Source organism: Momordica charantia (genome assembly GCF_013281855.1).
Source record: "Momordica charantia cultivar OHB3-1 chromosome 11 unlocalized genomic scaffold, Mcharantia_2.0 BLBB01000011.1, whole genome shotgun sequence".
Classification (NCBI taxonomy): Eukaryota; Viridiplantae; Streptophyta; class Magnoliopsida; order Cucurbitales; family Cucurbitaceae; genus Momordica; species Momordica charantia.
The window spans coordinates 367873-395050 of NW_028275159.1; the positions used below are offsets into that span (position 1 = coordinate 367873).

The window sequence follows — 27178 nt, forward strand, 5'->3', positions numbered from 1 at the left end:
TGCGGGATAAGGGAAAGAAGGAATTCAGAGGGGAGAGAGCGACTTGTGGCGATTGCCCACAAAAATAAATGCGAAGAAATTAAGGCCCACCATCCCCGATATTCAAACCCTAACAAAATTGGTCTATCGTTTTAACTTAAATTTCCTTTTTCTAGGAAGAAACGCGGAAATTTGAACCCAAATTTTCTCTCTCATTATCCTCTCCGCTCATTTCGCCGGATTCGCGAACCCGATCTCCGGCCGTGCCTATCCCCGGACGGCCAACCCATTCTAAATTTAGCTTTTGTTTTCTCAATTTTTGTCCTTTGGATCTCCGGCTGGAAGATCATGTTCGCAGTGGCGTTTCTTCTGATCGAATTTCTCTATTTATTTACTCTTTTTTTGTTGGGTCTGAGAGTATGTAAATTGTAAACTAAACTACATTCTTTATTTTGTTTTTTTGTAAAATATTTTTTTTCTCCTTCTCTCTCCCTCCAGCCGATTCTTCTCGTGCTTAGCCCTAGGGTTTGTCTTCGAATCTTCCTGATTCGGAGGGGAATGCTCATGGGTACAAGCTTTCTCCCTCTGGTCAGGGCTAGAGCGTAGTTATTTTGAAATGTGTATATTGGTGGACTTGGGAATTGGGAAAATTTGCTTTGGTTTTGGTGATTTTTGTATGTGAGTGTCAATTTCTATTGCTCTGTTTTTGGAGATATGAGCTGCTTTTCTTGCATTCGTACTCGCTGTAAAGACGCCAGCAAGGTCGAAATCGATAATGGTACGGTACTCGATCGAATTTTGAGCTCTACCGCCTTTCTTACATCTTTTTTTTAGTTCAGAGTTCACTGAATCGTCTGTGCTTTGTGATTTGAAAATTTGCAAAAAAAAAATCGCAGGGAGTGGGAGAGGAAAGTCGTATTGGAATGGTAAATGGCTAATGCCGCTACCTTAATCTTAATGCTGGTTCATGTTTTTGCAAGCAGAAAATGATCAATAGAAAAGAAAACCCTTTTGATTTTTCGTCATCTGGTTGTTAAATTTGTTTGCAGAAACTGGAAAGGGGAAGGAATCACAAAGCAGAAGCGGAAACAACCGGAAATGCGGGGCTGCGCGGAGCTTCCAGTTTCGTGAACTGGCAACGGCCACGAGAGGTTTCAAGGAAGTGAACTTGATTGGTGAAGGGGGTTTTGGAAGGGTTTACAAAGGCCGATTAGAAACGGGCCAGGTTGTTACTGCCGGGTTCTTTTCATGTCCTAGATTGGCAAAAAACGGAATGTGATTTTGTTTTTCTGTAAAGTTGAACTCAATGTTTATGCAGTTGGTTGTTTGCTTGCTTGAGCAGGTCGTTGCGATTAAACAACTCAATCATGACGGTCTTCAAGGATTTCAGGAATTCATCGTCGAAGTTCTCATGCTAAGCTTATTGCATCATTGTAATCTTGTTACCTTGATTGGTTATTGTACTGATGGAGATCAAAGACTGTTGGTTTACGAGTATATGTCGATGGGAAGCTTGGAAAACCATCTTTTTGGTAAATATCTATCGATCTTTGCCCTGTGCTTATGAACGAACCAAAAGATATTAGACTCGTTCGAAATTTGTTCTGTTACTGAGCTCAAGGGATTGAAGGGAGAGGTGCCTATGTCTTTTAATATCCTAATAGAATAACTTAGAAATGATTCAGATGTATTTCGGTTGTAATGCCGGTTGATTTGAATGTAAAATTTTAAGGTCAGATAGTTTGACTTGTAGTTTAAATGTGAAGGAGGGACTCTACTTGATTCCTGATGATGTTCCTTTCCCTTTTGCTGTCTGTATTTTTTTTCAGGCTTGTCCCCCGAAAGACCACCATTGAGTTGGAACACCCGAATCAAGATTGCCCTTGGTGCAGCCCGGGGCCTCGAGTATCTTCACTGCACAGCCAATCCACCAGTCATCTACCGTGACTTGAAATCTGCAAATATTTTACTAGACGATGACTTCAATCCAAAGCTCTCGGATTTTGGACTGGCTAAGTTAGCACCGGTCGGTGACAACACCCATGTTTCCACCAGAGTGATGGGAACATATGGTTATTGTGCTCCGGAGTATGCCATGAGCGGCAAACTGACTCTTAAATCTGATATCTATTGCTTTGGTGTGGTTCTCTTGGAGATAATTACAGGTAGGAAAGCCATAGACTGCACCAAGAAACCTGGAGAGCAAAATCTGGTCGCTTGGGTAAGTTGTTATATTGTCCTTGGAAAATGTCTATTATCTTTTTTCTGACCCTGTGTGTTTCCATATCTACTCGTGCCATGGCCGCCTTTGGCAGGGCCTTTGTCTGCTTATGTTGGCATGTGCAAACAAAATTGTGGATGCCCTTCATAATCTTGGGGAAAAGAAACTGTTTCACGAATTTCCTGCCTAGTTCTATCTGCCGTGGGTGGACTTCTGCTTCTTGTTTTTAATGACAAATGATATGGAATGGCCCTAACAACTACATTTCTTTCCCCCATCCCTCGCTGCAGTCTCGCCCTTTTCTGAAGGACCGGAGGAAGTTCGTTCAATTAGTTGACCCGCTACTGGAAGGACGATACCCTCTTCGATGTCTTCACCATGCAATCGCAATTGCTGCAATGTGCCTCCAGGAGCAGCCAACGTTCCGGCCAATTATCAGTGATATCGTTGTAGCTCTTGAGTACTTAGTTTCTCAGAGTCACGCATCAGAACAATCATGGGACGGGGCACCTAGTCCCTCCAAACGATCTCCTCAACAGGGTAGGAGCATCCATGTTCAAGAAACAAGATATGGAAGGAGTTCAACAACCATATAAGGGTGGCTGCAGTGGAAATCCTGGTATAGCTCTGTAAGGTACGGAATCAATTATCTCGGATTATTTTCCCATTGGCCGGAGTATCGTTAGTTCTGTACAGAGAAAAATAGTCATGTTCTATTTTAGCAAAGATTATAGAAATCACAAGCATTTTCAAGTGCTTAACTAACTATAAATCGAACTCTAGGGGGAAAAACAGAAGCAAAAGCAGAAACAATGGGGGCTTTTTGCACCCTTCCACATCAATACTATGTTCAAATCTCAAGGATTAATTCTTCTTTTACATATAAAGTTAAAATCTTTTTTTTTTTTTTTTAATTTGAACCAATCTTTAGGTATAGATAATTGATTAGTTGAATTATGCATGTTTCACACAACTTAGCACACAGTTAAAACATAAAACTATTAGTAATTGTCGTTCATGAACGATATATTACGTTGGTTGAAAACTTGTTTCTGCAAAACCCGAGAGGGAAGAAGGGAATGTGGGGATAATGGGCTGAGGAGAAGAATTAAGTACCTTGTTTGGTTATATACATAGTATGAACTCGTAACTCTTCAGCTTGTTTAGCTTTTTCGTTCTCTGGTTCTTTTTTCTTGATTGAATCTGAATGCGCTTAGAGTTGCTGTCATGTTTTGCCTTTTGCAGATGCATTGGTGTTAGCAAACCCCGGCCTACACCACTCCCCGTTGTAATATTGTAGAATTAGTATCTAAATATGCAAGTATCCCACATGCATTTTTGAATGGCTATATCTCCTCTTTGGTGGTCATTGCACATATCTCAGGTAATATGGATTTTTACTTGCAATACAGACTAAATCAAAGAATTTATTTACACATTTGGGAAGATATCATTTTGACGTTCATCTTTCTCTTGGAAAAAAGTTAAATTTCTAATTAGGTTCTTAGAAAAAATATAATAAAAATAGAAAAAATAATATTTTTTGACCAAATAACTGTCCTTTTTAACCTGATTTTTTTATTTGGAAATTTGTAAAACCTTTTAGCAATTTCAGACGACTAATGTGAACAAATATGTATTAATTAATTAAGTGCAGTAAAGTTCGTGCCTATATGGCCTGCATAAGTTTAGGCCCACTAACATATATTCGCCTATCTAAACTTTTTAAACAGATTAACCACAAGGATAACATTCGGGATGTTGAGGGGTAAAAATTAGTATTGCAGTGATGGTAAGTCAAACTAATTTTACAGACCTGCGAACACGGGGGAAAAAGTTGAAAATAGAAATAAATTACTCAGCTTCCTTTTTTCTGAAAACATAAATCTGTGAACTAATTTCTCTTTTTTAATAAAGAAAAATATAATTGTCCGACCCTAAATATCTTTGATTCAATAATGGTGAAACAATATTTTTTTATTTATATTTTTGGAAGAAATTGAAAATGGAATAAGAAACAAAGAAATTTTTTTATGGTTTTAAAATTTCTATACAATTTTAAGTATGGTTCTTAAAAAAATAAAAACAAGAAACAAGAAGGTAAATATTAATTAAATGGATTTCAAATTTCTTGGTTTTGTTTGTCTTAATAAAATAAAAACAAGAAACAAGAAGGTAAATATTAATTAAATGGATTTCAAATTTCTTGGTTTTGTTTGTCTTAATAAAATAAAAACAAGAAACAAGAAGGTAAATATTAATTAAATGGATTTCAAATTTCTTGGTTTTTGTTTCTAGTTTTGTTCCAAAACATGGATGGATAAAGGCACTATATTGTCATTTTACACAACATAAATATTAAAAATTAAATATATGAATGCACTTATGTTTTTCTGGATTGAAAAGGAGGAAAAGAGAAACAATAAATAAGAAACAAGAACGTTACAAAACTAAGTCCTAATAACGTCATTGTCATTCATTCCTAGTTTCTTAAAAATTATGTACATTTGGTAACTTTTTTTCTATTTGTTGTTTTTAATTTTCAAAAAGCGCCCTGAAAAATATTGGTTTATTATTTTTTTTGTTTTTCAAAAATATAATTAAAAATGTGACTTAACTAGGGCATTAAATTTTCATGGTACACTTGGACAGAACTAATAATTTTGAATATTTTCCATATTGACTAACCCAACTGAAGAAAAGAAAGCAGCAAGGAGTTTGACCAAAATGTCACTAAGCCAACTATGAAGACTTTTTTAGCAGCGCCACTTTTTCTCCAAAAAGCAGCCACTACCCATAATCATTGGACTGGGCCCACCAAAGGCCCATTTATGGGCAGCAACAGAAATCAGAGTTTAAATTTCTTCACTTTCTTTCCACAACTTTAATTTCCTTTTTAATTCCATGATTGAATTTGATGTGGCCTCCTCCCTTTTTCTTGGATCTACATCTACTTCCCATCCTTTTCTTCATTTCTTTTTCCAAAGTTCTCTCTCACTCTTTGAGTTTGCCCATTCAAAAATATTTTGTTTTTTTAAGATTTTACGCTGTCATTTCTCTATTCAAATTTTCAAGACGATTATAACCTCAATTGTTGCTACATAGCCTAGCCGCATGCAGTGTGCTCCTATAAATGTGCTCACTTTCTACTATTTGATGAGTTTTAATGACCTCCAATCTATTGCTTTCGCCTCCTATAATTCATTAGTATATAGTTCAAGCGGCTACGACACTTATCATCACCGTAAGAATTGATCCCTATGCAATTGTTAAACTGCAAAATTAAAAAAAAAAAGATGGAGTGATTTATTCTCCATCCCTATGCGTTAGTTGGCTATATTAGAGTTTATAATCAAGTAAAAAAACAAGAGTGAAATTTCAAGAGAGTAAAATACAATTTATAGATCATTTGTGTGGTCTAACCAAACTTTAGGAACAGAATTGAAACTAATCTCAAATAAAAAAAATAATTGGCTAAGTTGACAGGAAGAAATAAAAAGAAAAAGAAAAAAAAAACCAATCGAAAACTATTCCTGCTGAATTTGACCGTGATAAGTATTTAAAAAGAATAATTAATTAGGCTGTTGGGGAAGAGGGTGCATGATGAGCACGCGTACACGGAGGCGAGCGGCAAACCGGGACATGCGTTTTTTAAGGTTACGACTTACGACGTTGGAAATAAATTCAACCTACGGCTACGACGCCGTATTCGATGGTTGCAACGTGTCCGAATGTTCTTTAGAGTCTAAATTGTTTCAGTTGCAATGCAACTACTTGCCAGAGTAGCTACGATGAAGCCACCTGTTTAATTATATGTGGGACCCTAATAAATAATTAATATAGTCTTCCGACTGTACCTTACAAGGCGGCCGCATTGTCTCAACGTCGCACCCAATTCTTTAATTCTTTGATGGTAATTGACATATTCTTCCCCTACATAGAAAGAAAAAATATATATATCTTTAATTCTCAGTTTCAAAATAATAATAATAAAATATTTAATCCCCTAAAACTGTTTGTTGTATCTTGAAAGCTAAATTAAAAAATTAATAACAATAATAATATTACTAAACTTTACCCTATATTTCGCACCTTTTATAAATATTTCGAAAAATACAATTTAAATAAATATCATCAATATTTAAAAAAAATTTGGCATGACACATAATCTGAAATGACGTGTGTCAATTAACGAAAACTTGCTCGAACAACAAATTTGTCCTTAGCGTATATACCTGTGAATATTTTAGAGTCATTACAGACCAAATTTATTGTAGCTGGTGTCAACTAATTATATTATTTCCGACAAGCTTCTATGAGTTACTACGTCATTTCAAATTATGTCACGTCTATTTCCTATTTAAAATATTAACAGACATCACCTTCAAATATATTTTTGAAACATTTATAAAACGTCAATGATAATATTTAATTTTTTGAAAGTATAGGTGTATTTCTAAAATCGGGCAAAGTTGATGAATATTTTTTGTAATTTAACACATTTTTAATATCTATAATTACTCAACTCCTCCCAAATAAAGTAGGCTTCGATTTTAACTGTGATCTCATATCTTTTGAAACGTACTATATTTTTTGTATTGAAACTTTTAAAATATCCATTTTAATAATTATAAATATAGTTATTTCTATAAATTTTATTGGTTAAGCTAGATGCTCTACATTTATAACTAAAATAAAGTGATGCTTTAAAGTTGAAAGACCAATATTAAAATTTGAACCAATAAAATAATGATATATAAATTATTAATTATTGTAGTATTTCAAAATTTATCAAACGACACATGCTACACGTTTTGAAATCAAATTAAAACATTTTATATTTTTGTGTTTGTAAATTTATCATGCTTAAAAAGTATAATATGATATATTGGGAAATGCATTAACTATTTTTTGAAAAATCCATGTAAAAAAAATAAATCTATTGTTAAAATAACTTCATGGATATATATTTGCTTAAAGAGCACTTGCAAAAATTTGTAAATATGGTAAAAAAAAGAGAGTGAAAAATAAAATCCAAATCTAAATGACAAAACTAACCTTCAAAGGTCTATCAATCTATTAGTGATAAAGTTAACCTTCAAAGACCTATCAATCTATTATTGATAAACTATATTATTACGTACAAATATCAAAATAGGTGCACGATATTTTTTTAGTGATCATATTTACAAAATCATACTTTTGTTGATATATTTGTAAATATGGCACCATGAATAGATTTCCATTGAATAATCTAATTTATACATCAATATGAAGTATATGGGATACACTCGGTTGATGATTTGAGAACATAAATCTAGAAACAATGAATTCAATAAAAACGAGAATTGTATTTCATGTTTTAAGTGTTTTCGTATATGTATTTGATAGCAGATTTGAAAATTGAATATTAATTTAAAAATTATGTAATATGTATTTAATAATATATTTATAGTCTATAGAGTAGTATAGTCCTCAATTGTCAAAACGTAGGTTTGGCATTTTAGTCATTTTACTTCCTCGCAAGTCACAGGCCAGCGTAAAGTACCTTTTTTTGGTTAAGTTTATTATTTTTATATATTGTTGTGTTGGATATATTTTAAAGAGTACAGTCCCCTTCTTTATTAAAAAGAAAAAAAAGAAAAAAAGTATATTCCACCATTAATAGACCGCCTTAGTTAGAAAAAGGCACGCAAAGGCAAAATTGTAAAAATACCAAACTCGGAGAAAAATGTTTCTTTCTCCTTATTGAGCTAGAGGCCAATTTTGCGAACCTACTCCTCCCATTAATATTGTTTTTTCTTCCTTTTTTTTTCAGTAACACTTTGGACGGAAATTATATTTTAATCGATTTTTTATTTAACATTTTAATCGATTGAAGTTTGAGTCGTTTTAACGGTAAAAAAACCGTATAGTTCAGGTCAGTATCACTTTCGTGAAAATGTTAAACTAATTATTATTATTATTATTTAAATACAAACTAGTGTGATTAGTTCATATATTACTTTATTCTATATATTCAACCTTATTTATAAAAATATATATAAACAAATAGAACTATAAAAAATCTTTATAAAAATATATATAAACAAATAGAACTATAAAAAAATCTCTCAACTCCTATTGAATTAGTATAATTTGTCTGTTGGAAACCTTATAATTAGAGGTTCATTTTGAAAAACAGTTATTATCTTACGTTTCTCATCTTTAAGAAATTACTTTTAAATTGGGTAGAAATTTTGAAAACAACAAAATCAAATTTATTGTTCTGGTTTCCGTTTTCAAATTTTTTTTCGATAAGTACTATTTTATTATTATTGATTTATAAATACCCTATCTTTAAATTGTGTATAAATTTTGAAAACAACAAAATCAAATTTATTGTTCTCATTTCCGTTTTCTTTTTTTTTTCAAAATATAAATAGAAATATTATTTTATCATTATTGACTTATAAATGCATAGTAAATATTAAAAAAATAAGTATAACATAAAAAATTGCAATATTCAATTTGAAAATTTAATTTTTATAATTTGAAATTTAAGAACATAAAATAATTATCAAATATATATATATATATATATATATATTAATTAAAAATAACGAATAAAAAACAAGTATAAATTACTAAATGTTTTTTTAAATTCAAATATTTTTTTATTTATTAAAGAAAAATACTTAGCTCATTCACGCACCAATATTCTGCTTATCAACATTAAATATTTACCAACAAAAATGAAAAAACATAAAATTTTAAAAAATTAATAAGTTATCAATATTTTAATAATCAATTAGTTTCTAAAAAATCAATATTATGCTTCTCCCTTACATGTTAATTTCTTTTTTTGCATCCCTAATTGAAGCATCCTAGGTAGGGAATTAGGTGACTTTATTCCCTTTCCCAATCACTCAAATCCCGAGCTTTCATGATAAGGAAAACTCTCCGGCTTGCCCTAATCCAATTCTTAATAATCTCAGATCGGAGCGGAGCCCCACAACCAGAGATTTAAAAAAAAAAAAAAAAAGATTTTGCCGTACATAACTCCGACTGGCAGCGGCGTGTGACCACGCATGTGGGATTGGAAATCGCAAACCAAAAAGCAGAGCAAGCCGATAGCTACTCTACTACAAAATTTATACTATTACTCTGTTTTGTGTTATAAATTATAAATAATTATTCGATCATAGTTTAGGACATTTTGCCGGGAGAGAGGGCATGTGACATGTGATTGAGATGCCAATTCCCTTTAATTTATGTTTTGCATGATCGAGGCGTGGCGCCGATGGCGATGATAGCCTCAAATGAGTGGCAATGATGACGACAAATGGCTCACCATCTGTTTGTGAAAAGTCCCCAAAGGCCCAAAAGGCTCTCTTTGGCATTCCCACCTATGTCATCAGCCTCAGCCTCAGCCAGTGGTGCCTGTGGTTGGAATGTGGCTAATGCCTTTGGCTTCTGGAAATAAAACACCTCTCTTTTCGGACCCACTTGGATTCCTCACCATCATCATTACTTCCACCCACCCCTCAGGCCTCATCTTCCCAACCTCTCGATTACTCTTCCCTATTAACTCCATTGCATTCCCACACCACAAATCTCCCTTCTCTTTTGAATCATTGCGGTTTGAGTAGCTAGTTAGATTAATTTCAAAGTGGAAACTGGAAATATTGGAAACTATCTGTTTTCTTGGCATCATTTGAAACTAATTTTAGAAGAGAAAAAAATGGGCAGCCAAGCATGATTTTGATCAGATTAAGTTCCCATCACGGAGGCTAGTGGGTTTTATTTTTGTTTGGTTTGGTGATTAATCCACTTTCTAATGTGGATGAGAATTTGAGAAATTTCTTGGCGTGAAAGTGCGGTGGTTGGGGTTTTCGAATTTCCGGGCCATCTAATTTAATTACATCTCCCAGTTCTCACCCACTTTTCCTATTTTCCCACTAAATCCGAAGACCGATATTTACTCAAGAATATATAAATCAATGGCACAATGTGATGTTAAGGTTATTGATGAATTTAATAAATTATGGACTCAATTTCCTATAAATGCTTTTGGCTAATAAATGCTCATCATCTCTATGGTATTTAGCATCATGTTGAAACTTGAAAGGTCCTTTTTTTTTTTGGAAATTTTTAAGAAGTGCCTAAATGTTTTCATGGGGGTGGGGTCCTTTTCTTTTCTTTTTTTTTTTCTTTTTCTCCCAAAATAACATTTAGAAAAGTGTTTTTGCATTTGAAAATATGATTCTCAAGAGCGTCTGTAATAACTCTCACCCCTTGTGCAGTAATGTGCTCTTTAAAAAGAAAAAAACTCTTAATTTATTATGTTAATTTTGCAATTTTTTATTGTTTTTGTTTTTAAGGTGGCAACTATTTGTTTTTTATTTCCTAGTACAACAATGTTTCCCTACTGTCATATGGAAAAGTCAACAGCATTAATTTTATTGGTGTAATAAACCAAACGTATTAATTGTAGAATTAAGAATATATAATTTTGGAATTTTTATTACTTTACCGTTAAAAATTATAGCGGTTAAGTTTCCTATAAATGATCCTACTTACCATAGCTTATTAACTTAAGCTTTTGAGTTTATTGGTAATTTGATTTAATCATTTAATAATAGCTTAAGACTTTCAACCTAAGAAAAAAGTTTAAACAATCAACCTCAATGTCAACTTTCTAATGCAAGTATAGCTCAACAATAAATGACATCTACTAATTCTTTTGAAGTTGGAAGTTCAAATGCTCGTACCCCACATTTATTGCAATAAAAAGGTCACATCCTCAACATTTTCTATTGTACTAAGTTACTCTTATCCTATTGACATGAATATAGTTCAACTTATATATTATTATTTTTTAAAAACAAACTTATATATAATTTATCTTGTTAAAGTATTTTTTTAATTTACTTTTTATAAAGGAAATAAAAAGTTTATAAAGTATAATATTAAAAGAAGTTTTACATGTCATTAATTATTTATGGTGAATTTGGAAGGTGCACGTCATACGGGTATACCACGGTAATCCGCAAAATCTGCGTACTAAACGCCACTCTGGCCAGCTTCGGCCTCTGACTTCTGTCGTTTTATGAAGGATTCGTGGCCGTTTAATCTATAAAACGCATTTACCGAAACGCCCTCGGACCTGCCACAAATTATGAAACGCACAAATCATTGTCATATGGGCCCGCACAACAATCAAACCGAAAGCAGTGGTATTAACGTAAATAACTCCAATCTTTCATTTCCTACGCCGATTTTATTTTGCCCCTCTCTCGTAAACCGCGAACTGCCAGCGCCAACAATAGAGCTTCTCAGTCTCAGTAACTATAAATATGGCCGTTTTGACTCTCACTCAACTTCTGTGGCTCGCTTTTCATTCCCGCTTTCACTCTCTGGCGGTTCTACGCTTCTTCAACTACAACTGCGCTTCCTTCTTCGTGCAGGACTCATCCACTGATCTACGCCATAATGAGTCGTCGTCTAGGGTTTCTCGCCTCAATCTATCTCCTACAGGCAAGAACTCTGCGGCTGTAATGTTTTGGTTCTTGAATTTCTTCTGTTTTCTTCCGGTTTTATTTTCTATTGCTTGCTCTCGCCGTCGCTATCCGAACACGAGGATTGGGCGAATTCTCCTCTGTAGTTTCTCTTCCTCATGCTGTGTTTCCGTGCTTGCTTGCTGAAAAAATGTTGCGAAAGGGAAACTATGAATCGTCAAGAACTGCGATGTCTACTGATTCTGTAGCTTGTTTCTCTCTCTGACTCTGCCTTGTTTTGTCTTTCCTTATTTGGAAAAAGAACACGAGGAAATCGAACGAGCTGGCTATGAATTACATATCTGCGTTGCGTTACAGTTCTGCAAGGTTGCTTAGCGTATCAAAAAACGTTTAACCGAACGTTTAGTTAGCAACTTAGCATATTGAGTGGTTTAAGACTCAATGACCAGAATTATTGGAGGCTTTGCTTCTTTGTTCTCTTCTCCTCGTGAACTTGCGAAAAACAGTAATCTGCAATCATGTGTCGGTTCATTTAAAATCAGAGCCAAAGCTGTCTAGCGTCTTACCTACCCTTAACTAATGCTTTTCTTCTGGTATTCGCCATTTTTTTTTCACATGAGTGTGAGAATCAGAGAAACGAGCGCTGACGTTGATTTCCTACTAAAAGTCGAAACATGTGCAGGTTCTATATTTTGTCCAAGTGTATGCGGAGAGGTCGAATTCACGGTTACTGTTATCATCGAATGGCACATCAGGGTATGCAGTCTATTTATGATGGAGCATTTTGCGTTTCATCAGAATAGTTATTTTTCGGCTACACATATATCATTCTCTATCTTGTGGAAGTTTTTATTGCTGCCAATAAGGTTGCTGGAATCTTAGTGCATTATTTATTTTGGCGTATACGATACATTTCTAAATAAGGCATGATATTTCCGCTTTGAAGGGAAAAACATTCTGAAGGATATTGCGCAATGTATGGTATCTGTGGAAAACGAGCCGATGGTAAAGTGCTGAACTGTCCTACTGGTGTCCCATCTGTGCAGGTACACTTTTGATTTCCTGTTTTTTCGAACTATCGATATTTTAATAATGGTGGCAATTTTATCTAGATTACGGTGGTAAAATTAAACATGCAGGATATCTGGTCTGCTTTTTTGGTTCCATAAAAATTTTAACATTCCTTTTGCTCGCTCAGTTTTTCTTAATGATCACAAATTATTGTGTTCCCAGCCAGACGATCTTCTATCATCAAAGATTCAAAGTCTATGTCCAACTATTTCTGGCAACGTTTGTTGCACAGAAGAACAATTTGACACCCTACGATCACAAGTTATGCAGGTAAGATCTTTAACTGGCTCGTATTATCAGTACTGCCGTTCATAATTTCAGAGCTAATATTTGCACACTAATAGCAGTTCGGATTATGAATCGTGAGACGTTTGATTATCATTTTTCTTCTAAAACCAATATATGTTGCTTCTTGATTACAATGCATGTAAAATATTATGATGCCTGCCCCTGTATTTTTGAATGGCAAATACGCACTGTACATCCCTTTTCTGGATATTACTTTAATTCTCCAGCATGGAACAAGACTGAGCCTTTTGATTTTTTTTTTTATACTGTGCCTTTTTTTTTTGTTTGTTACCTGAATGGCAATGAATCGAATTTTGTAATGTTAAAGGAACTTTAAGTTTCTGCTTTCTCGTATCATCTTTTGGTGAAATTACTTCATTTTTTGGCCCATAATATGCTACTTATGTATTTTATGCAGGCTATTCCATTTCTTGTAGGTTGTCCAGCATGCTTAAGAAACTTTTTGAACCTGTTCTGTGAACTTACCTGTTCTCCGAATCAGAGCTTATTCATCAATGTAACTTCTGTTTTAAAGGTTAGAACATTTTCTTCTTATAATATCTTACATAGTAATTTAATTTACTTATTAAATGGTATTTGTTTAGAAACTCATCCATTTGTGTTCTTTGTTTGCGATGACTTCTAAGCAAAGATGAACCCGCTAGGAGGCTGATATTAGGCTTGCTCTTCCCATAGAATCTTTCACTTCTTTTCTTAAGACGAATAGGAGGTCACAAAAGCACCCACTTAACAATCAGTTTCACGCAGATGTTTGGTTAAAATAAGGATATCTAAGAGCAAGGTTATAATGTAGTTTACTCTTTTTCTGATATAACCAATGATTCGTGGCATTTTTGTTTCTCGTATTATAGAATTGTTAACTCAATATTCCAGTCTAGTTTAAAGTAAATTATCAGGTGATCTTTCTTACCAGAGATCTGAGCGTGCATGCTAGCAAATCTCAGTTTTTTCCCCCTTCTTCCTGGCAGTCTACTTATCAATATTATTAACTGATTGTTCTTACTCAGTTACTTGAGATTAGAGCTTGTATGCAAGTAAGTTCAATTTTGATTGGACAAGTGACAGCTCAAATAAAAATGCCTATATGGAATCACGAGGCATATTTGTTGCATCTCCTTTGCGTGTTCTTCCCTAACCCGGGCTGCTTTATGATTTTCTCCTTTATTGTAGTTTTGGCTGAATGTTAGACCTCTGCATATATTGAGCTGGTAGAAGACCATATTAAATTTTAATGACTTGTGTCTCTTTTTAGGTTAATAACAGCTTTACAGTTGATGGCATTGATTATTATGTAGCTGATGCTTTTGGTGAAGGGCTATTTGAGTCCTGCAAAGATGTAAAATTTGGTACGATGAACACTCGAGCCATACAGTTTATTGGCGCTGGTGCTCAAAATTTTAAAGGTTAGCAACTTCTCTTTTTCTCATGCATGTATGTGCATAGTCAATACTCGGGCCATACAGTTCACTCATGTATGTGCTAGTTGGGTTAATAACTGCCTCTAGTTTTTTTTTTCATCCATCTCTTACCAATTTAAAAGAGGAAGAAAAGGCTAGTATATTATCGTGTTATCTCTTCCCTCTAAAATATGAATATTTGTATAATTCTCCGCAGAGTGGTTTGCTTTTATTGGTAAACGAGCTGCCCTCAGCATGCCTGGCTCACCATATGCCATCGGATTTCCATCTACTGTGCCTGTATCATCTGGAATGAAGCATATGAATGTATCTACTTATTCTTGTGGAGATACTTCACTGGGATGTTCCTGTGGTGATTGCCCTTCAGCAAAAGTCTGCAGTAGTACTGCAACCCCTGTTTTCCATAAAAAAAGTTCTTGTTCAGTAAGAGTTGGTTCTCTTAAGGTGGGAAAATATCTCATGAATTGCCTTGCTTGTTCTTGTGCGTGCTAGTTTTGCGTATTGTATTTGAAGATTTATTTTTCTGACTACTATAGGTCAAATGTGCCGACTTCACTCTGTGTATCCTGTACATTATAATTGTCTCTGCTTTTCTTGGATGGAGCTTGTTTTATCGCAAAACTAGAAAGAGCCCTTCTTCTGGGACTAATACAATGCCAAATATCATGGATGGGAGCAATCTTCATTCTGCTACTAGGAAAAAGGATGAAAGTTTGCCGATGCAGGTTCAGACTAGTTCAAATTAGATATTTTTGTAATGATATCTTTAGTTAACTTCATGAACTATCTTAAATTAATTTGCTATTAATCCTCCTGCTCTTTTGTTATGATGTCTTCTATAATATGTCGGTAGTATGTTGCTATTAAATTAAATGTTGATTATGCTTCACAAGTCTCCTCTCAAAGCATTCTGTTTATGCTATTTAGTTGATACTATTAATTGTTGATGCTGCGAGTTATACTGATTCATTGGCCAACTATTAGGAATTACTTTGCTAATACTTTATACTTACTGCGATTTTGTTAAATAATCATTGGTCGTGCAAGCTCCTAGCTGCTGCTGTCGTTGTTTGCCTCTGATCTCTACCAGCTCTTTGAAGTTTAATATTTACATTAATCATGATTTTCAATTTAGTTCTCTAAATTTGTTATTGTTTGTTTTTGTGCAACTGTTCATATCCTTCAGATGCTTGAAGATGCTCCTCAAATCAGAAGTAGGATTCAGCTTTCTGTTGTTCAGAGATATATGTCAAATTTTTACAGGTAACCCTAAACGTCAATACTACTTTACAAGTTCAGATGTAAAATAACATTTTTTATTACTTTTGTTCACGTGTCTTCTCAGGAAATATGGGACATGGGTGGCTAGAAATCCAACGTTGGTATTGGTTTCATCCCTCGCTGTTGTTCTGCTTCTGTGTTTTGGTCTTATTCGTTTCAAAGTGGAGACAAGGCCTGAGAAGGTATAATATGGTTGATATCAGCTTCAAATGAAAGACACAGAAAAGTCCTGTTTCAATCAGTTGAAGTGCTACTTAACAATATATTGTTAAGTGCTACTTAACAATATATATATATATATATATATATATATATATATATATAACACTTTCCCCTTAATCGCTTATAACGGTCCTGATACAATTCAGAGTCTGAGAAACATTCAGTAAACTTAAAACCTTTTTCTTATATAATGCAGTCAATAAAATTTCTAGTTGCCTTTTGTAGTAAAACATGTTATCGTTGTTTACAATAGTTTTCATGAAAGCTTCTGAATTATAACCATTCCCAAATCATTCCTTGTATAAATTAATTTATACCTCTAGTCAAATATCAGTTGTTGGCCTTTGCTGATTTCTGTATTTTATTTCAGCTATGGGTGGGACGAGGAAGCAAAGCATCCCAAGAGAAAGAATTTTTTGATACACATCTAGCCCCTTTTTATAGGATTGAACAGGTAGAAACTTTTGTTTAGCAATTTTGCAAACTACTAAAAGCATGATAGTTACTATTCTAGAAGATAAAATTTGATTGTTATACCTTTTTGTGAAGCTGTGTTAAAGGATTCTATCTTTTATTATTGATTTCAGACAGCTTCTGACGCCATATTTCTTTTATAGATTATATTAGCCACAATTCCAGATACCGTGCATGGAAAGCCGCCAAGTATTTTGAATGATAACAATATTAAGTTACTGTTTGACATACAAAAGAAGGTATTTTGTGGCTAGAATAACAACAGCTTCTGACGCCATATTTCTTTTATTATTGGTTTCTATATTATGAGATTAGACTATATTACTCCCCATTTAAATGTATTATTTAGATATGATGGTGTCATTCTCAGAATTTCTACTCCACGTGTCAATTTTTACAGATAGATGGTATTCGAGCTAATTATTCTGGTTCAAGTATATCTCTAAGTGACATTTGCCTAAAGCCACTGGATCAGGATTGTGCCACCCAGAGTGTACTGCAGGTGGATATTCTTGTTTGCTAGTCTGATCTTGTCTTATGAAAATAAATGCATGTCCACTGAAATATTTAATTGAAAAAAAAAAATATACTTTTACTGGATCATCAATCTTCTGGTGTTAGGTGATAGAGCAATTTTAATCTTAAGTACTGAATTATCCACTCCATTTGACAGTATTTCCAGATGAATCCGGAAAATTTTGATAACTATGGAGGAGTCCAACATCTTGAATATTGCTTTGAGGTATTATATGTTCCATTTTTTCGTATGCTTTTGATTGTTAGATGGTAGATAATTTAAATCCACGAGCCTTATGTAACTTATTGTAATAGAACGATTCGAGAATTATTTTGTTCTTCTCCTATCGGCACATTTGACAATCTATTATTTTCGTGTATGTCTTTTTGTATTTCAGCATTATTCCTCTGCAGACAGCTGCAGAAGTGCATTTAAAGCTCCTCTTGATCCAAGCACCGCATTAGGGGGATACGCTGGGAACAATTATTCAGAAGTAATCTTATCATACTTGATTGCTTGTTAGTTGGTGATCCGATTTGAACAAATTAATCTCCGTAGTTATCTTAACATTAGTTTTTCAAGACAGGCTTCTGCGTTCATAATAACATATCCAGTGAACAATGCTGTCAATAAAGAAGGGAATGAATCTGGTCGAGCTGTGGCTTGGGAAAAAGCCTTCATTCAGTTGGCTAAGGTTTCTCTCTTATTCTGATTCTGTGCAGTGATTTTTGCCCTCTTTGAATTGTGTACTTTTATTATACTTTACCTTCACGTGAATTCATTGTTTACGACTTTCATGAGTGTAATATTGCCATGTTTTGAAGTTTAGTTGGTCGTAGAATTATTACTTCAGAAACAATCATTATTTACCTTTCTTAATTCTTTGTTCTTAAGGTGGTGTTTGGAGTTGAGATTTGGGTGTTTTATAATCCTAGGCTTCTCAAGCCCATACTGGGTTTGGGATGAGTGAATTTTGTAATCTTTGGCATTCGGTTTTCCTTTATTCAATCACCATGAAATATTTTGTTAAATAAATAACCAATAACATATTTTTAAAAGATTATTCATACTTAAGTATTTTAAATAAATAATACGATAATATTTTAGATAATAGAAATGAAAATAAGTAATGTAATTATAAAGTAATAGATTAAACAAATTTTTTTAGGAATACATAAATCTTTTTTTTTTTAATTTATTAGCATATTATATACTGATTTCTTAAGAAAAGAAAAATGTTTAATATATTATAATTTACGAAATTATTGCTTTAGTAATTATAAAAAAAAATTACAAATAAATTCGTACAAGTTTCACCCCATAAAAAAAACTCCATTTACATTCTCGGCCTATGAATCTCAATCTCATGTAGGCTTTGAGCTCTCATGCTTTTCTTACGTATCTCAATCCTAGACTTCATAATCCCAGACTTTAGGTGTTTGTATTCTGTATTAGCTTTCCCTTTCATTTGTTTATAATTTGATTTTAATGCTATGGTGTCTGTCCTTCATCTAGGAGTGAATGGAGTTTCTCGATATTAATCTACTTTTGTGATAGGACGAGTTATTGACAATGGTGCAATCTCAAAATTTGGCGCTTTCTTTTTCTTCGGAAAGCTCCATTGAAGAAGAATTAAAAAGAGAGAGTACTGCAGATGTCATCACAATCTTGGTTAGTTCTTTTTTGCAGATAATATTTTGTGTTATACGGTTAAATTATCATTTTTGTGTCGTTTATGATTTACATTAGTTTTTCTCCTGCTATTTTCAATATAGTAAAATTTTTATTGATAGTGTGAAAGTTATTTCACATCCTTCCCATTTTTTATTCCTAATTGCCAATTCAATTTGTTTACCTTATCAAACTGCAGATAAGCTATCTTGTGATGTTTGCTTACATATCTCTTACTTTGGGTGATAGACCACATTTATCTACTTTTTACGTTTCATCAAAGGTAAGTAATGTGTACTCCTATAACTTTACTTAATTCTATTTTGGCCATTGATTTTTAATTTTCCTTTTCTCTTTAGTCAGATTCTTCTCTAATTTAAAGATGATTCTTTCCAACCGTTGGAGTGTCTTCAGCTTATGATTCTCTTCTTTGATTAGGTATTACTTGGTCTCTCCGGAGTTGTGCTTGTCATGTTGTCTGTTCTTGGATCAGTAGGTTTTTTCAGCGCAATTGGAGTTAAATCTACTCTAATTATTATGGAAGTTATTCCTTTCCTTGTCTTAGCAGTAAGTTCTATCTTCATCTGCTTTATTCTGCATGGCACTCCTGGTAATAATTTGACGCTGATATTCTTGTCCTGGATGGTTTACTCACCATGGTTGGACTCCATGCACAGATGATAATATCAGTTCAATCTTGCTTTGTTAACTTTTAACTATCAAAATGATGTGCAGACTCTCCAACTTTTGTGTGTTTTTTTATGTGCTCAGTGGACAATCTGGTCAATACTTCTATAAAATTTGCCAGGATTATACTTCCGTTGCTTCATAATTTTTTTTTTCTGTTACTTGAGCACTGATAAATGAAGTGGGTTGTTTCTTGTATTACCAAAACCTTGTTGAAACTTTGTACCTTAGAAGATGTAGGTTCAGCAGAAAATGAGATTGTCACATTACATGTCAGCTCGTTCAGATGCTATTAGCAAATATTTCAGAATTTAAAATTTTGTGCTTCAGAAAATGTCATACAGCGAATCTACTATATATCCAAATATGTTTTATTTTGTCACAATTTTGTTTCCCATGAATAAGCTGGATCAATCTCTTGTTAAAATGATAGACTATTATTGCCTTGTATAAGATCTATATCTTCTTTGAAAAGTATAGTCATTGCAGGCTGCAGGCTGAATAGTTGTTTAATATCAACATATTTTTAAATCTTGATGGTTAGCATTCTTCCTGTATATGTCGTCAAAATTGTGACGATTGGTGCACTCTTTCTTCAAGTCCTTTTTCCATTTCATTTTTAATAACTTATTTCTTCCAAATACCAGGTCGGGGTGGATAATATGTGTATATTGGTACATGCTGTTAAACGGCAGTCAGTGGAATTGCCTTTAGAAGGACGAATCAGCAATGCACTTGTAGAAGTTGGACCATCCATAACACTAGCAAGTTTTTCTGAGGTTCTTGCATTTGCAGTTGGAAGTTTTATTCCTATGCCAGCATGCCGTGTCTTCTCCATGTTTGCAGGTTTGACTATTTACTCACTGCAAATCTCTCAAGGATGTATGAGATGTATTTTTAAATTTTTAATCGAGATAGACAGTTTTCCAACCACAATTTTCACTTTCTTATACAGCATTGGCTGTTCTGCTGGACTTCCTGCTGCAAGTTACTGCTTTTGTTGCTCTCATAGTATTTGATTTTTTAAGGGCCGAAGATAAGAGAGTTGACTGTTTCCCATGTGTTAAAAGCTCAGGATATGCTGGCAATGATAAAGGTAGTATCTTACATATCTTTCATATCTTGTTCTTTTAAAAAAAAAAAAATTCTTCAAATTTATTGCACTTTAACGCGGTGATGCATTGTCATGTTGAATATTATACAGGCACCAGTCAGAGGAGTCCTGGCTTGTTAGCTCAATACATGAAGGTAACTTTCTTGTTGTATTATAACTTTTCTTGTTTCTTGGAAAAAAAAGATCAATCCGCCACTATAGTATACTAACTTGAATGTTATAGACCAACACCATGTAAATTTGTACCCTTAAGAAATATGCTGCATTTGTTATCTTCTACCAGTTAAACTTTTGATCACGGGGGATTCCACTTGTGTCTAAGAGAACTAGTATTTAGAAGAAAAAATGAAGTTGGGATTATATCATTTTAGATAGGTATTTTGACGGATGTGTAACATTTGAGTTTTTCTTGTCATCCTCAAGGTGTTGTTTACTGGGTTCTTTTTATCAATGGCAGGGCTAGAAACTGAAATTGGGTGAAGTTGGGTAAAATGTAAAATGTAAAATGTGAAGTTTGGGTATAATAATTGAGGAAGCATATTTTCATAGTCCGAATTCAATTAAAGGCGTCTAGCTATTATTGCCGACTCCTGAGGTCGACACTCAAATCAAAGAACATTACTAATGTTTGGAGTGAATTAAAAAACCATATCATTTTCAATTGTATGTGGGTTTCAGTGTTTTTTTACCATTCATATTCTCTCTTCCTTGTGGTCATACACTAATGTAAACTTGATTTCTGCTTTGGCGCTAAGGCAATTCCACTTATTTTGTTCTTTATTTAAGAGTTATTTTATTATTAGCGAACAAGATATTAGGTGTCATTTGCATTCCCACTCATTCGTTCCAATCATACTCCAAACCTATCATAGATGGCTTTATGTTTCATAAGTTATGTTATAATTTCATTGATGTAAATGTCCAAGCTTCTCATTGGTATCTTTCTCTTACACTCTCAGTTTATTCTGAAGCATTTATCTTTTCCTAATGTTGGGCTATTTTCCATTTCATGCCCCATGTTGTTTTGTCTATCCAGGAGATCCATGCACCTGCACTTAGCATTTGGGGAGTCAAAATTGTTGTCATATCCATATTTGTTGGGTTCACATTGGCAAGCATTGTGAGTTCTGCCATCTCATGTCAGGTTATCAGTTTTCCTGACCATGCTTGTTCTATATGATGTTAAGTTTCCATTATTTTAAACTTCACAGGCATTATGTACCAGAATTGAACCTGGTTTGGAACAAAAGATTGTCCTGCCCAAAGATTCTTATCTTCAGGTTTTTATTTTTATTTGTTTCATTATATATTTTCAACTTTCAAGGGATGCCTCTAATTCCTTTTTTCACCCCAAAACCACTTATTTCATGATTTTTCTGTCTGGCTTGTTAATGCTGCTTTCTACTTTTTCTGTAGGGGTACTTCAATAATATTTCAGAACATCTCAGAATAGGTCCACCAGTATATTTCGTTGTAAAGAATTACAACTACAGGTACGAGAATTACACACTCTATCTAGTAATCTGGCATCTTTTATGGTTAGTCTATAACATTTGAGTTGGGACCAAATATTGCTCTCGTGTTGTTTTTTATGGATTTATATGGCTCTCTATATTGGTTTATAGTGTGGGTTCTACAATTTTCAAGTATTTAGTAGGTTAAGTGCTGCAAGAATATGGGTATTTACCAAGGAAATTAAAAATTACCAGGCATAGAACTTTATGATGAAGATTATATCTTCAAGGGATTTTTAATAAAGTTTATTCATGCCATTTTATTGTATGCGAAAGTAAATAAACGTTCATAAAGTTATTTATATAATTTCAGTTACTAAAGGTATGCTTCCACTAAATGTTCCCGAAGGATCCTTTTAACTTTTGATAAACACTACCAACGTTCAGAAGTATCTTTACCATTTTATGATAAGCCCATAATATATGTACTATATAGGCTCCTTACAATAGTAATTGGCAATATTGAAAACCTTTGTGATACAGAGTAGGAGTATTAAGGATAGATTATTTCTATAGGGGAATTTTTTTTTTTTTTTTTTTGGGGTTAAGAAAATGAGTTGTCGGCTCTTAGGTCATAGACATCTTCAATGTTTTAAACGGGTTTTTGAAGCTTACATCTTAAGGCTTGCCTCGAGTCAAGACTCTAACTTTTAGTCTTCTCATTTGGACCATAAGAGGTAGAGGCTATTCTTTATGTTTCGTGTAATGATTAGAAGAATATTATTAATTTGTTCGATTCTTAAAAAATATAAAGGTTTCTTTGTGTATGAAATTCTAATACATGAGATGTAACAATTCAATCTATTACTATTTTTACTATCTAGGCTGACAAAAATTTATAGAATAAGTCAATCTTATGAATGATAATAGTAGTGATGTTAAGGGTATCCTTTTAGAATTTTTATTTAAGTGACAATTAATTGGGTGATTTTTTTATAATTTTATATAACTATAATGTTAGCCATACTTGCTCACACAAATTTAGGATTTGTTTGGCTTTTTTAATTAAAAATTGAGGCACGTCTCATATCACCTCGAGACCTACATCCCGCCTCTTCAGGAGGAAAGACCTCGAGCCCTTTAGCCTTTTAAAACATTGGACATCTTTAGTCTTATCCATTCCATCACTCATGTTTTTTAATTTTTTTTTTCTATGTCGATACTCTGCTCAGCTCAGAATCAAGACAGACAAACCAATTATGCTCCATCAGCCAATGTGATTCAGACTCTCTTCTAAATGAGGTATATCTATCTTCCTTATTTTTTTCCACAGGAAAATATATTATTTAACAGTAACGTTTTTTTCAATATTCTTGATTCTGGTCCAAGTCTTCTCCAACATTGTCTGCTTTGTGCAACGTTTATTGCCGTTATCTTTAAATACCAAGGACGTGTAAAAGAATAACATTCTTTCTGCTCTAGCATGGCTTAGATCACGTTATTTTTTAATCCAAGGATTTTTTGGTTTGTTCTTTTTTATTTTCTTGTAGATTGCAAAAGCTTCGTTAATACCAGAGTCAAGTTACATTGCTAAACCGGCTGCTTCATGGCTTGATGATTATCTTGTGTGGGTATCTCCAGAAGCATTTGGATGCTGTCGGAAGTTCACGAATGGGAGCTATTGCCCCCCTGATGATCAGGTCCTTTGGTTCCTTCGAAATACTTGTGAAATAGCATCATACTTGAAATATTTATTGCACGGACAGAATATGGTTCTTTCGACAGTTAGTTTGATCTTCTATATTTGATTTTATCTTCATTTCTATTCCTTCTAATGCAATGGCTTGTCCTTTAAAGTTCAATTTACTTGTAACTAATGTTCTTGTTTATGTTTTACTTTTTGGTAGTTTTACCATTTATAAGTTATATTACTGACAAACACTTGGTCGGTTATTTAGGGAATTGTTAGTATATTCTATGACCTGTACTTTATCTCCTTAGGTTTACTGAATTTAATTTTTTTCAGCCTCCTTGCTGTGCTTCAAATGTTGGTTCTTGTGGCCTGAACGGAGTGTGTAAAGATTGTACAACGGTAATGACTCCCTTAAATTTGATGGCAGATGACAAATAAATTGATGCCTGATTGCTTTGCAGTATTTTGATAAATTAGGAGTCAATCCTGAGTCGTGGGTCCTAATTCTCATCTTAGAATTCGCAAGCACTAACAATTTGGTGTGTTATACAGTGCTTTCTTCACTCAGATCTGCATGATGGTAGACCATCTACAGCACAATTTAAGGACAAATTGCCATGGTTCCTCAGTGCTCTACCTTCTGCTGACTGTGCGAAAGGAGGTCATGGGGCATACACTAGTAGTGTTGAACTGAAAGGTCTACAAGATTGATTTTCTTTTGTTGCATTATTTGATAATAATATGTCAAACCAGAAAGGACCTTTCGTACCAACTTAAATTAAATAACATTTTTGTTTGCTTCTCTTTTCACCAGGCTATGAAAATGGTGTTATTCAAGCATCTTCTTTTAGAACGTATCATACTCCCCTGAATAAGCAGGTGCGGCATAGTCTATAATTGGAATTAAAATGGTTGTATTGAAAGCATACAATATGAAATCTTTTGTGATTTCTGTAAATTACTTAAATTGTAAAATTATCAGGTTGACTATATTAATTCGATGAGGGCTGCTCAAGAATTGAGTTCGAGGGTTTCTGATTCTTTGAAGGTAAAATTTTCAATTACAGCTCGTGTTTTATTGTCTTTAATATAATGTTATTTTAAGCTAATCATGATCATACCTGTGTCTCGGTTTCACCATTTGATTGACTAGGAGAGTGGCTAACTCCTGCCGCGGCGCCACCCCCCCCCCCCCCCCCCCCCCCACACCCAACCCCCATTAATTCTGACTTCTGCTTTTGTAGCAATGACTAGATCTTGAACTGACCCTTTTCGTCATTTGCAGATTGAGGTTTTTCCATATTCTGTATTTTACATGTTTTTTGAGCAATACCTCAACATATGGAGAACAGCATTGATCAATCTTGCCATCGCTATAGGTCAGTGATTAAGGACATTTCACGTGCATTGTCTAATATGTAGTGTAAAAGGCTACCATGCACTTCATGTTATACAACTTCGTCTTCCATGATTATGATAGCTAATTCTATGTGCTTCTGCTTTTTTAACGGGAAATAAGCTTAGAAGATCGTGTCCTAATATATATAGAGGACAAGTTATCCATTCTTGGAAAGATTACATGATTCCAAATTCCAATTATAAATTAAAGGGGAAAAAAATCAGAGCAGCTTCAAAAATATGAAAGATGTGGCGTGATTTCTCTGTCCAGAGATCCCCATTAAGTAGATCTTTCTTTTCCCTCATTCTTTCTTTTCTCTTCTTTTCATTTGAAGACCTTGTAAGGGCAGTTCTCGTTCCCTATAAAGATATGAAAGGCGTCTTGGTGGTTCTGAAAAGTATTGATTTTATTTTTTTGACTGTTTTTCAGGTGCAGTATTTATTGTGTGTCTAATCATCACATGCAGGTTAGTAATGATGTTTCTGTCATTGTAGTAGACAGATGTTGTTCTCTTCGTCAAATATGCTAACAAGACTTTCTCGTGATTGATTCTTTTGTTTTAGCTTATGGACCTCGGCTATCATTTTATTGGTGTTGGCAATGATTGTTGTGGATCTCTTGGTATTTCCTTTATTCCTAAGTATCTCTGGAACGCTTGTGATATAGACCAGTGGAGTTAATTTAATTCTTTTAATATAAATCATAATCTTACCCCCTGCTGACAAGATCATACTTCGCAGGGCGTGATGGCAATTTTGCATATCCAACTGAACGCAATCTCTGTTGTCAATCTTGTCATGTCTGTGGGAATTGCTGTTGAATTTTGTGTTCATTTGACACATGCTTTCTCGGTCAGTATCATTCTTTGTTGCATGATTTCTTCTTTTCATTGCTCTATTCTAACTGAATTCGGGCATAGTTACAATCTTTTCATAGGAAATTTCCTTTAATTGGGAAATAAAATCCATAATTCAGCGATAAGTATTGGAAATGATGTTCTAATTACAGGACGCTTTACATCACTTGCTAAACCTAAAATAGTGACTAGAGCCATAATTATCATCCCATTGCCACAAAGAACAACCTACAATCTTGGAAACATTTATTGACTTGCTTTTGTAATTTTGTTCTACACTTCTATCGCTATAGTCTCTGTGTTTGTTTTCACAGGTAAGCAGTGGGGATAAAGACCAACGCATGAAGGAGGCTCTTAGTACAATGGGAGCATCTGTTCTTAGGTGCCTTCTTCCTTCTCATATATTGGACCTATGCTTAGATATGAAATATTGGAAAATTAACCATGCCTAGTTACTACCTTTTTTGTCAAATTTATTTTCCAATTTGCTCACATTTATACTGGTGTTTGCAGTGGAATCACACTAACAAAGCTAGTCGGGGTCCTTGTACTTTGCTTCTCTAGGACTGAAGTTTTCGTGGTATCAATTTCACGTCTCTGAACTTCAATTTAATTAATCCGTACGCCAAGTCTATAATAGCTTCACTCTTTGTTCTGCAGGTTTATTATTTCAAAATGTACTTGGCATTAGTACTTCTTGGATTTTTGCATGGCCTCATATTCTTGCCGGTGAGTGTCTACATTGAATTTTTTACTCTGGTTGAACTATCATGGGTTATAATTTTGAATTCTCGTGATTCTGCTTTGTGTAAATCAACTTTGTTATGAGTTAGTGAAACCATCATGCGTTTGCAGGTTGTGTTGAGCATGTTCGGTCCACCATCAAGATGCGTGTTCATCGAGCAACAAGACAATCGCCCTTCTACTTCGTCTCGATGATGTATGGGTCCGTTTAGGCTTTTGAAGATTTGGCGCATTCATTGGCATGCATGCTTAAACGCTAATAAGAAGAGAAGATATATAGTATAGTAGCTTCTAACTTGTAAAGTGAAATTGGCATACCAATTACCAGGTAGTGTTAGTTATTTTATTTGTAGTTTGTCCAAGGTCTGTTTCCTTGTGTTCGGAAAATGACATTTAATATGACTGTTGTATCAGACAATTCTGATATCGTTAATTATCATGTGAAATGAATGAATATTCTTCTTGTAATTCTTGCAAATCCAACGCAGTTGAGCATGAATACATTTTTTGGAAGTGAAAAAGGGTGTTGGTCAATGGTTTTGAAAATAGTTTTCATTTTTTAGGATAA

At 33.9% G+C, this 27178-nt stretch overlaps 2 protein-coding genes across 4 annotated transcripts; both read left to right on the forward strand.

Annotated features, from left to right (window-relative positions):
• Positions 1–42: 42 nt before the first annotated feature.
• LOC111009091 (putative serine/threonine-protein kinase PBL21) lies at positions 43–3648 on the forward strand. Of its 3 annotated transcripts, none has more exons than XM_088119852.1 (7): positions 43–757; positions 876–905; positions 1029–1204; positions 1322–1511; positions 1809–2200; positions 2295–2401; positions 2491–2632. In XM_088119852.1, the coding sequence occupies exons 1-6, from the start codon at positions 694–696 to the stop codon at positions 2388–2390; spliced, it is 948 nt and encodes a 315-aa protein (XP_087975978.1). In that variant the 5' UTR covers positions 43–693; the 3' UTR covers positions 2391–2401; positions 2491–2632. The 3 variants fall into 3 exon arrangements, with proteins under 3 accessions (XP_087975978.1, XP_022137748.1, XP_022137740.1); XM_022282048.2 differs by lacking the exon at positions 2295–2401 and adding an exon at positions 3446–3648 and having other exon boundaries at positions 50–757; positions 2491–2834; XM_022282056.2 differs by lacking the exons at positions 876–905; positions 2295–2401 and adding an exon at positions 3446–3648 and having other exon boundaries at positions 49–757; positions 2491–2834.
• A 7882-nt stretch (positions 3649–11530) lies between these two features.
• Positions 11531–27078, forward strand: LOC111004988 (uncharacterized). Its single transcript, XM_022276329.2, has 39 exons — positions 11531–11719; positions 12383–12456; positions 12647–12746; positions 12934–13041; positions 13478–13594; positions 14333–14483; positions 14695–14942; positions 15035–15223; positions 15685–15761; positions 15844–15961; positions 16372–16455; positions 16619–16714; positions 16876–16977; positions 17149–17217; positions 17390–17485; positions 17579–17686; positions 18550–18663; positions 18863–18946; positions 19102–19230; positions 19998–20196; positions 20306–20446; positions 20555–20598; positions 21501–21584; positions 21676–21744; positions 21881–21957; positions 23151–23220; positions 23469–23618; positions 23945–24010; positions 24164–24308; positions 24426–24490; positions 24594–24659; positions 24897–24990; positions 25440–25476; positions 25574–25631; positions 25751–25861; positions 26181–26248; positions 26380–26446; positions 26527–26595; positions 26722–27078. The coding sequence occupies exons 1-39, from the start codon at positions 11675–11677 to the stop codon at positions 26803–26805; spliced, it is 3873 nt and encodes a 1290-aa protein (XP_022132021.1). The 5' UTR covers positions 11531–11674; the 3' UTR covers positions 26806–27078.
• Positions 27079–27178: the final 100 nt, after the last annotated feature.

Excerpts from the sequence above, each read along its gene's own strand:
- LOC111004988 (XM_022276329.2), top strand. The coding sequence starts at position 11,675 with ATGAGTCGTCGTCTAGGGTTTCTCGCCTCAATCTATCTCCTACAG. Across the intron at positions 19,231-19,997 it reads TTCCTTTCCTTGTCTTAGCA|GTCGGGGTGGATAATATGTG; the intron begins GTAAGTTCTATC and ends TCCAAATACCAG. Across the intron at positions 25,862-26,180 it reads ATTTGACACATGCTTTCTCG|GTAAGCAGTGGGGATAAAGA; the intron begins GTCAGTATCATT and ends TTGTTTTCACAG.
- LOC111009091 (XM_022282048.2), top strand. The coding sequence starts at position 694 with ATGAGCTGCTTTTCTTGCATTCGTACTCGCTGTAAAGACGCCAGCAAG. Across the intron at positions 1,512-1,808 it reads CTTGGAAAACCATCTTTTTG|GCTTGTCCCCCGAAAGACCA; the intron begins GTAAATATCTAT and ends ATTTTTTTTCAG. Across the intron at positions 2,201-2,490 it reads AGCAAAATCTGGTCGCTTGG|TCTCGCCCTTTTCTGAAGGA; the intron begins GTAAGTTGTTAT and ends CCCTCGCTGCAG.